Source organism: Melopsittacus undulatus, chromosome 4 (assembly GCF_012275295.1).
Source record: "Melopsittacus undulatus isolate bMelUnd1 chromosome 4, bMelUnd1.mat.Z, whole genome shotgun sequence".
Classification (NCBI taxonomy): domain Eukaryota; kingdom Metazoa; phylum Chordata; class Aves; order Psittaciformes; family Psittaculidae; genus Melopsittacus; species Melopsittacus undulatus.
Window position 1 is genome coordinate 68,756,403 of NC_047530.1, and position 11,253 is coordinate 68,767,655.

Here is an 11,253-nt window from a genome sequence, read left to right on the forward strand (position 1 = left end):
GATGCCAGTTATGAGTGCAGAGGTGCCTTGCTGTACACAGAAAACTGTGTAATATTTAAACACTTGCTCGGTCTTACTTGTGTGAATGTAAGATAGGGGAGATAAGTGTATTTATGGAAAAAATACAAAGGCTGGACAGATCAGCCCTTTGCCTTTTCAAGTCTGGATGCATCAGCATCAGAGCATGTATCTCTGATCTCCCTGTGCTTTCATAGAAGAGCAGGGCCCAGGCTGCACACGCAGGGCATGCGGGAGTGCTGGATTGGGCACTAAGAGTTCCATGGGAAACTGCTACCCAGGCACCAGCAAGCGTGGGAATGTTAGTGGCACATGAGTCCATATCATGCATGCAATCAAGGTAACCTTGGCTCTGCAGGTACCCCTCTGTAGTATGCTCTGTGTGCATGCTCAAGATACATGCCTCCTGCCCGGTTTCAGTGATGTGGATTAGTTAACTTGTTTTGCAGATGTGAAAGATCTTTGCAAGTTACTTAGAGATATTTATTTGTGCTAGCAGTATTTCTACCAAACAGGCTAGTCTTAATTAATATGTATTTAAATTGTGCTTTCTGTAAGTTAGGCAGTTGCCACAGATAAGCCTCTGAACAGCGTGTGTTGTTTTCTGCCTCACCATGGAAGTTTGTACTGAATTACTGAAAATAACATTACATAACATTTGATACTGCTTTTCCATGGTCCAGTCTTCAGCTTTATGTTAAGGGTTTCCAAATCATAGAATCCTAGAATAGTTAGGGTTAGAAAGGACCTTAAGATCATCTAGTTCCAACCCCCCTGCCATGGGCAGGGACACCTCACACTAAACCATGTCACCCAAGGCTCTTTCCAACCTGACCTTGAACACCCCCAGGGATGGAGCATTCACAGCTTCCTTGGGCAACCCATTCCAGTGCCTCACCACCCCAACAGTAAAGAATTTCTTCCTTATATCCAGTCTAAACTTCCCCTGTTTTAAGTTTGAGCCCATTACCCCTTGTCCTATCATTACAGTCCCTAATGAAGAGTCCCTCCCCAGCATCCCTGTAGGCCCGCTTCAGATACTGGAAGGCTGCTATGAGGTCTCCATGCAGCCTTCTCTTCTCCAGGCTGAACAGCCCCAATTTTCTCAGCCTATCTTCATATGGGAGGTGCTCCAGTCCCCTGATCATCCTTGTGGCCCTTCTCTGGACTTGTTCTAACAGTTCCATGTCCTTTTTATGTTGAGGACACCAGAACTGCAGACAATACTCCAAGTGAGGTCTCCCAAGAGCAGAGTAGAGGGGCAGGATCACCTCCTTCATCCTGCTGGTCATGTTCCTCTTGATGCAGCCCAGGATATGGTTGGCTTTCTGGGCTGTGAGTGCACACTGAAGCCAGCTCATGTTCATTTTCTCATTGACCAACACCCCCCAGTCCTTCTCCGCAGGACTACTCTGAATTTCTTCTCTTTGCAACCTGTAGCTGTGCCTGGGATTGCTCCGACCCAGGTGTAGGACCTTACACTTGTCATAGTTAAACTTCATGAGGTTGGCATCAGCCCACCTCACAAGCGTGTCAAGGTCCCTCTCGATGGCATTCCTTCCCTGCAGTGTATCAACAGAACCACTCAGCTTGGTGTCATTGGCAAACTTGCTGAGAGCGCACTCAATCCCACTGTCCATGTCACTGACAAAGATGTTGAACAGGACTGGTCTCAACACTGATCTCTGAGCAACACCACTTGTTACTGATCTCCAGCTGGACATTGAACCGTTGACCACAACTCTGCATGAGCCCATCCATCCAGTTCTTTATCCACTGAGTGGTCCACCTATCAAATTGATGTCTCTCCAATTTAGAGACAAGGATGTTGTGTGGGACAGTGTCAAACGCTTTGCACAAGTCCAGGTAGATGACATCAACTGCTCTACCCCTGTCCATCAGTTCCATAGCTCCATCATAGAAGGCCACCAAATTGGTCAGGCAGGATTTCCCCTTAGTGAAGCCATGCTGGCTGTCACCAAGCACCTTGTTGTTTTTCATGTGCCTTAGCATGCCTTCCAGGAGAATCTGCTCCCAGATTTTGCCAGGCACAGAGGTTAGACTGACTGGTCTGTAATTCCCCGGGTCATCCATTTTCCCCTTCTTGAAAATGGGGGTTATATTTCCCTTTTTCCAGTCATCAGGAACTTCACCTGACTGCCATGATTTTTCAAATATGGTGGACAGTGGCTTAGCAACTTCATTTGCCAGCTCCTTCAGGACCCGCGGATGGATTTCATCAGGTCCCATGGACTTGTGTACGTTCAGGTTTTCAAGATTGTCTTGAACCAGATCCTCTCATGGATATCATTCAGGTCTTCATTCTCACAGTCCCTGCGTCCGCCTTCCAAGATTCGGGTGGTGTGACCAGAGCATTTGCCAGTGACGACCAAGGCAAAGAAGTCATTCAGAACCTCAGCCTTCTCCAAATCCAGGGTAGCCAGTTCTCCTGATAGCTTCTGGAGGGGGCCTACATTGTCCCTACTCTGTTTTTATAGTTGCTACATACCTATAGAATCCCTTCCTGTTATCCTTAACAACCCTAGCCAAGTTTAGGTCTAACTGGGCCTTAGCTTTCCTAACCTGGTCCCTAGCTTCCTGGACAACATTCCTGTATTCTTCCCAGGCCACCTGTCCTTGCTTCCACCCTTTATAAGCCTTTTTTTTTCCTGTGCATTTTTCTCAGCTGCTCCTTATCCATCCAAGGAGGTCTCCTGGCCCGCCTGCTGCACTTCCTTCTAGTTGGGATGCAACACTCCTGAGCTTGTAGCAGGTGATCCTACCAACCAAGAGTCTTGGGCCCCTCTGCCCTCTAGGGCTATATCCCATGGAACCTTACTAAGCAGGTTTCTGAAGAGGCCAAAGTCTGCTCTCTTGAAGTCCAGGGCAGTGAGCTTGCTGCACACTCTTCTCACTGTCCTGAGGAATTTGACCATCTCGTGATTGCTGCAGCCAAGGCTGCCCTGGCGAGTCAAATTTCCAACGAGCCCTTCCCTGTTGGTGAGCACGAGGTCAAGCAGGGCACATCTCCTCGTCGGCTCCTCTGTTACTTGCAGAAGGAAGTTGTCTTCCACACAGCCGAGAAACCTCCTGCGCTGCTTGTGCCAAAAAAAGAAAAAAAGCAGCACACCTGGAGTCCAAGGGATGAGCCCTGCCCTGGGAAAGCCACTGGCTTGATGATGGTGTCTCCCCTGCCAAGTACACCTGCCATGGTGTACTCAGTTGAGATCTTGCAAGGGTACTGCTTTGAACCGCTTTTTGTTCTAGCTCAAGGTTTCCTTCAATTGAAAAATGTTGGGTGAACTAACTGTAGTTGAAAAAAGGGTATAAAAATACATGTGGGTATGCAAGCCACAAGAATTTAACACCTTGGGGGGAAAAAGTCCAAGTGCAGATTGAGAAAGTCTGAAGAGATAATTTCCCTTGACAGTTCATTATCTGGATTTTTGATGTGCTGTCCATACAGAGTCCCTACTAGTGCTAATTAAAAACCCAAATCTGTTAGTGTGCTAGATTGCAGTTCTGTGTATGCAGAAACCTGAGGAATGAGAGCTGCTTGTAGGGCACAAAGAGGAGCCTCCACGTTGTCAACCAAAACAGCTCAGATCTTGTGTAGTAAGAATGTATAAAAATCGCAGATGAAGCAGGAGTTGTCTTGAAGGCAATGTTTTACAGGTCATGTAAGAAGTTTTGTCTTGCGCTATACAGTGAAACTCGTGAATACAAAGCAAACATAAAACAAGCTGTGGCAGGTGGGCAAGAAATAACATTTTTTCCTCTAATAATTTCTTGACTGTTGTTAAGGTTACAGGTCTGGCTTCTTCATCCTGTCATTGCTTTGACAGAAGTGGGCTAGTACAGACAGCTACAACAAGAGGGATACAGAAGAAGGTTGTTTCAAAGGCAAATATGCTTTTGGGAAGAGTTAGCAGCAGATAAGTAGCAGTGATGGCATGAACAAAAGCGTGGTCTGTAGACTGGGAAGTTAATTTTAGTCTTCTGCTGTTCAGCTCAGCCATCCCTGTGGTCTTGGAGGGGGTGGGTAGGTGAGGGTGAAGCAAGAACTTGTGAAAGCTAAGTTCTGTTAGAGCTTGGGTTTCTGTTCTTCTGTTTTCAGAATGGGTCTTAGTTTGTTTGTATTTGGTTGAGGTTTTCCAGGAATCGTTGAAGTAGTCACTTTCTTGCAGTTGAGAGAAGGCTTGAAGTGGTATTATGAGACAATTCTCTGGCTAACATGGAGAGCACTTTCATCATTACCTGTGTATATTGTCCTTCAATGCTACTGTCTGCAGCCAAGGCCATTGGCTAACAAAGGGAGTTTCGAGTCTTTGCTTGTTCACAAGATAGTTAAATATATATCTGTTACCCTTCTGGTATGTGTGTGGGACTTAGTTTGGCATTGACCATTTTGTATAGTTAAAACCTCACTGCTAACGCAGATTATGCACATCTGCTTGGGTATTTTTAACCTATATGAAAAAGCCCTTTGGGGGAATGGTTTTGCACAAATTACTAGAAGTAGGGTGGCTTCACAGCAAACCTAGCTCAGAAGCACAGGGTCTGATATGCTGCTCCAGCGTTTCTCTGGAAAACAGAATGAGCTTGCAGATCTTAATCAGCATTTTTGAGCAAGTGCCCATGTCACACAAAATGCTAGCCCCTATGGGGAAGAGATAAGGTTCTGGGAAACAAGATTATTCGTTTGGGAGTGTGCTGCGGTGCTGGTGTGTGGTGGAAGCTGCCCCTAGACCAACTAAATGAGAACGTTCAATATTATTTAAGTGATGACACAGTGAAAGCCTAGGTGTAGTCGTCAGAGTCCTGATCCTCTCCTATTTGTTTTTATTTTATTTTTGCTTTATTTAATTTTCTTTGGCTTGTGGTGCTTTTAAATTTAAAAAGTTCTTGAAACTTTTTGTGTGTTTTTGAAAATAATTTTGGTGCCTGGAGTATTTACATAAATAATCTTTGGGTTCATACGTTCTGTGCTGTACCTCTCTTATGGGCTTTGAGAGAGGAAAAAAAAAAAAAGTGGTGAAAAATGGTTGCTTTTGTGACACCAAACTCACCCTTGTCAGATGCTGGTTTAGAACTTAGCTCTGCCATGCATTTCTGTAATTTGTAGACGTCAGGGCCTCAGTTTCTCTAAGTATCATAACAGTGGAAATAGGAATGTTAACAGTGGGAAGTGTCTCTGTTATCAAGTGAGTTTAAACATTCAGGCTTACAACTATTATTGCTTTAGAATAACCAGAATTATTTACTGTCCCTTCAGCTCATGATACATGACTTAAGTCAGTTTCTGCCCATTATGGTCTAACTTTCTTGGGGACCCTGAATTTGATTACTTTTAGGTTTTTTTGTCAAAATAAGAGCTGTTTGAGACTTCTCTTCCCAGCTACTTTGCAAAGCAGAAGTTACAGGCTTGTGTTTTCATACTGTGCTTGTGGTGGTTTGGATAGGGAAGAGAGATTTTGGGGGGCTACAGTGAAAACAGGGAGTAGTTTTATTTGTGGTTATTGCTTACATACCACTCCTTTTATGCACCGATGTTTCATTGTCCTGGATTTTCTGTAGGCTACAAGACAAAGCCCCCAAAGGAGAGCATGGGGGGCAGGCGCCTCACTGGTGTGCCCTGACTTGCTTCCTGTGGAATCCTCTCTTTTTATGGCAGGTGAAGGAGGGGCAGAGCATTGCAGCCCACATGGGTGCTGCAGGGTTGGGTGGTCTGAACAAGTGCCAAGCACAAAAATTTCTGCCAGAGACAACTGCCTGCTTGGTAACACCATTATTTCTGCAAATAAGAATTGTCTACACTCTCATAAACAAATTATACTTGGGCCTGGCTGGCTGTCATGATTCTACTATGGAAATTATTTCAGTTAGAGAGAAAATGTGTCTCTCTGTAAAACATTTTTTAATTTAGTTGTTAAGCTTGTACAATTCCTGATATGGAAAAAACTGTACCCGAATGAGTTGCCTCCTTTTCAGGCGAGAACTGATGTTCTGCTATCGAGGCTGGAAACAAGCTTTTCACTCGGCTGCTGGCGTTTATTTCATATAACTTCATTTGTGTTAACAGTTATAGTTTCTGATGGATCTCATGGAGCTGGGTCTTCCTGGCCACATCATACTATTTCTTACAGTTTTGCTGTTGTACTAATTATTTTTACAGTCCTAAGAACTGCAGACTAATTGCATTGTGGTTTTTATCGTCTTATGTCTTACTGATTTAATATTCATAGTGACGTGGGTAGGAGTATGATAGTTTCAAGTCGTAGCATTGGTTTGCAAAGCAGGTGCTATACACAATGTTTTACGAAATGGGTATGTTGTTTTTTGCCAACGTGGTGTCTTTCGAATGAAGGAAAGATGTAGCTTAGACCCCAAGGTGTCAGGGGGAGGTTTTGCAGATCAGAGCACTAGAGGGCAGTGCTGACCTTTGCAAGTAAAAGTACGCGGGCGCTAAACGGTGCCAGGGGTTTTGTAGCTTGTCTGCAAGGTGTCTCTTAGCTCTGCAGGAATATTGGTGGTTCCAAATAAGTACAGAGTTCCCCCCTTCTTTCTTGCAGGTTTACCATGTCTCTTCTGACAGCTATGAGACACAAAACCAGCACTATGGAAGGAGTTTGACAAAGGAAACAGTAAAGGATGGTAAGGGAGTTTGTGTGTCAGAATTTAGTGCTCTTGGATAATTTTCATTTATTTGCTTATTTATAGAACTGTATGGTAAAAGTAGTCTGTGTGTTGCCATTTTAAAAATCTTTTTTTTTCCTTCCTCTTGCCAGGTGGGTCTTTGGCTATTTCCTTTATCATGTGAACTACCTGTTGATCCTAATTAAGTTTCTAATTGGCTGTCACAGTGGTGTAAACTATCAGAATGTCCTCATCACTACTACTCTTTAGTAGCAGTCTACTAAAGTAGTACTACTTTTTGAAGTAGTACTACTTTAGTACTTCTACGTTAGTACAGTCTTTTACTACTACTAAGGGGGTGATAGTGGTAGAAATAAATTTCTTTGCAGCCTTGAAGTATAATGAAGTAGAAATCCTTTAGTAGTATTTAATGTTTTTATAAGATGTATATTTTTATCTCTAGTTGTCTTCTGTGAAGATGTCCTGTCTTTTAAATTAGAAAGCTACTATAAAGGCATCTTTTTTTTAAGGGACCTTCTTGATTGAAGTCAATCCAGGTGTTGCTCTAAAGTAACAATAAACAAAAATGCTGCCATTATAGCTGTTTGGTGGTAATGATTTCAAAGTATTGACTGATATCTATTAATCTGTCCCCCACTAAGGGACGAAAGGACACACCCCTCTACAAAGCTGGCACTATCTTGTCAGCTGTCTTTCATGACAAAGAGCTGCTTGAGCTTGTTTGTCCCTGAAGTGTTCAGTGGATCCCAGCCCAAAACTTGCCCAGTCCAGATATTTGCTGAAATGACTTGGGGAGCAGGAACCACGTTTGTCGACTGATTTATACATTGATAAGTTACTTTACTTACGATCCAAACCCAATCTGTAGTATTACACAGCAAGCCTTACACAGATGTGGCAACTGAAGATATCAGAGTTCTGCGGTTCACTTCTGATGTAGTTTCTTTTCAGTCAGTTATTATGTGAGTGCTGTCTCATCAAGACCTATTCTCATCCCAAAAGAAATAAAGTCTGTTTTCAGAGGTAAAAATAATCCCAAAATGTGTCTGTTTTTTTGCAGGCATTTCAAAGTTTTTCCACAGTGGGTACTGCTTGAGAAAAGATGTGATTGCTGCCAGCATTCAGAAGGTTGAAAAGATCCTGGAGTGGTTTGAAGGCCAGAAGCAACTTAACTTTTATGCAAGCTCATTGCTGTTTGTTTATGAAGGTTTTTGTCAGCCACCAACCATGCGTTTGGGTGATGTCACCTTGGCAGAGAAGGGAGGAGTGCCCAAAGGACTGTTATCAAGTGGAGATGTACTGGAGTATAATAATAATATTCACGTAATAAATTCTACAGAGAATGGAAAAATTGAGGCCTCTGTAGGTAAAGGCTTGTCCAAATTTTATGCACTTCACAAAAAGGCATACTCAAAGAGGCATCACAGTCAACTCTCACTAAAAGTTGAAAACTTGGAGCAAGACAACGTGTGGAAAAGCAGCACGTGCATTACACAGGAGCACCTGAACGGAAATGTTATACCCCAACTGGAAAAAGTTTTTTGTCACATGCCAGCCGACATCAAGGAAAGTGCAAACGTAGAAGTCCGAATGATAGATTTTGCTCATGTGTTCCCTAGCAACACAAAGGATGAGGGCTACATTTATGGTCTGAAGAATTTAATCACAGTACTTCAAAATATTTTGGATAACTAAATTCTTTGCTATGTTTTTTACTGGGGGCCAATGATAAAGAAGAGTAACAACATGAAGAATTTCTGCACTTGTAATGCTGTATAACTGGGTTTCTATTGTTCTATATTTTATTTGTCTTTGTACTTTTGGTAGAAGGGTTTAACTTTTTATAATCTCACTCAGGAAAATAATTGATAGTTAATTAGGGAGTGTGAAGGGATGAAGATACTTAAGATTAAGCAGGATAGGTAAATTAGAATGAAATGTGTATGGTTGGCTTAAATCCAAGGAGTACAGCTGTACAATAAGCAAGGGTTATGATAGTTTTTACGACATTAGCATAGATAACATTTGCCCACTTAGCATTGACACTGAGCCGTACCTCCATTAACAGGTTTTTAGAAAATGGACTGAAAACTAATGTGCAGGATTGATGTCCTCAATACTGCTCTCTTGTGTTTACTGTGTTCGAGTAACTGGAGTTAACCCCGCTTTGAGAGCAATCCCATTGAGTCAGTAGTCTAACCTGGAAGCCAGTGTATCAAGAAGTGCTTTTCAATGTCACTGGACAGTATTGCTGTGGGCAGTTCCCCTCTTGGTTGTCTGTAATGGACGTTCACCACAGACAAGCTACAACATAATTTGTGTTGAGGTGCTAAGAAAATGCTGGAGTAAAATATCCTAACAGGCTTAAACTGCACAACTGCTAGAGAAACTGTTTGTTCCTAAGAAAGAGTAAAAGAATGTGAATGGGGAATGTTCTAGGAATTAATTTGGTTTAGGAGGTTAAGTCAATCTCTTATGTTGCAACTAAGAAAAAATGCCTCACTCTTTTGTTCAGATGGCCCTTCTCTGAAAACATTAGTTTTAAAAGCAAACTAATTGAAAGGGGAAACAAAAGTGTTTTGAGTAAGCATATGGAGATTTCCTCTAGCCCTTTGCTGCTTGCATTTTTTGCAACAAGTGTTTCACATTTCCATTGCTGGAGAGCCCTGACTGGAAATGAGGAGCAATACAGGTGAAGGACTGTTTACTGCAAAGATCCAGTTCAGCCCTGGAGCAAGCAGATGTACCTCTGTGTTTGCAGTGGAGTTGTGGCTCTCTTACCCTGGGCTAAGGAAGCCAGCTCTTTTATTTATTTATTATTATTTTTTAATGACACACAGGTAAGCTGTGTAATTTGAAAACTGTCCCACTTCTTGCTTTTCCACCGGAAAAAAATCAAGCTTTCATACAGAATGTTTGAGATCAGGATGATGTATCCAAAGCTTTTTTGGTGTCTCTTCTGTATGCTGTGTATGTGGCTACGAGGTGTGTATAGTCAGCTATACAAAAAGTTGGGATGAAGGAGTCTTGCCATCCATAGAACACGACTGTAATGCTTTAAGCAAGTCCCAGAAGTGAAACTTCTTAGAATGGACTTTATCATTGGAAATTTACATCTTTCATGTGTGGACTTAAGGTGACACTGTGGCCTTGCTGCTCTCTCTTAATGATGTTCTGCACTGTGCACACATTTGTGTACTCGCCTTTGCAAGTTCTTGATTTGACATCTGTTTTCTATATCAGAAGAGATAAGTACTTTTTCAAGCAAGTACACTGTTTTAAATAAAGTTGAAATTTTAGCTCTATTTGAGAACTTGGATTGGTTGGAAGCAGTGGTGTGTTATGTGTATAACTACGTGGTTTAAACTTTGGAGCTAATATCGGCCAATACATTCAAGAATGAAACCAGTCTTGTCAGGAACATAATGTTTTTGAAGCATGAGAAAAGATGGTTGCAGGAGGGGCAGTGTCATTTTGTTGAAAGCTTTATGCAAATCAAGGCTGAGGAGAAAATACCAGTAAGAGAAAGTATGTTTTTTCTACCTGGCATTTTCATTGCGCCACATAGTTATAATATATTCCCTACTCTCCATGAACTAATTTAAGCCATATTCTGGAAAGAGTTTGTGGTTTTGTTTGCTTTGATGCTGGTTTCTCTGTTAAGATTTTGTTGTTCTATCCTGTAAATGGTCAACACTAGAATAGTCTAAGCTGGTAGTGGCCTTGTGTGGTAAAGTTACAATGTTTTATAGAAAATACAGGGGAAAACATTTATACATCTGAATCTTTGTCCTCTGTAATTCATCTCTTCTGGATTTTAATCCATTTTGTGCCGGAGAAACCAGACATCTGCCTCAATTAATTCAGTCATTGGAAAATGATCTGTATGCTCTTAATATAAGCGCATTCTCCTGTCTCTGCTTTAAGATATGTCTTCAGTGTTTGAATGCTCTTTAAGTATTGATTGTTGTGTTGACTTTGGCAGTGTTTGTAATGCACCTGGAATATTGTTAAACTGTCAGAATATTTTGAATAAAAAAAAACAAAATAATTTTATCTTTTTTTTTTTTACCAGTAGTTATTATGGATGTATTTCTGTTAATTTAAAATGTAGTTTGAGAGATAACAGTATTTTTAATTGGAAATTGTGTAAATAAAGCTTGCCCTAGAGGTGTTTTGGCATAGTGCCAGCTGTGAATTTAAGCCTGCAAAGGTGGTATATTCACATTATGCTTGCACATTTTAGACTTGGTGTTTCTAGTGTATTTGAGCAGATTGTCTTCAGTTATAGTTGGAGATGTATTCATAGAAATTATTAAACAGATTAGAGAATTAGTAAGAAGATGAAGAGGGAGGCACTAAACGTATGCATTGTCATCAGTCTCCCTCCAGTGATGCCTCTTTTGTCCTCTGCGTGGAGTGTACAGGACAGGTGACATTGTAGTGGAAATCTTTATAGACATGGTAACAAGACTTACAGGTATTTCTGTCCCATAAAGCTGAAAGCAGGTCCCTTCCCCAGCCTGGGTGTGGTATATTTGAGTGCTGATGTTGTTGATGAAGCCTGTCTGATTTTAA

The 11,253-nt window shown here is 41.7% G+C and overlaps 1 protein-coding gene across 1 annotated transcript in view; it reads left to right on the top strand.

The window, feature by feature from the left end:
- IPMK (inositol polyphosphate multikinase) overlaps positions 1-10,726 on the top strand; it is a 47,065-nt gene extending 36,339 nt beyond the window's left edge. The window contains exons 5-6 of the mRNA XM_034062540.1: positions 6,591-6,672; positions 7,736-10,726. Coding sequence (XP_033918431.1) covers positions 6,591-6,672; positions 7,736-8,370 — 717 coding nt within the window. The 3' untranslated portion in view covers positions 8,371-10,726. The remainder of the gene's footprint in view (positions 1-6,590; positions 6,673-7,735) is intronic.
- The last annotated feature ends 527 nt before the right edge of the window (positions 10,727-11,253 follow it).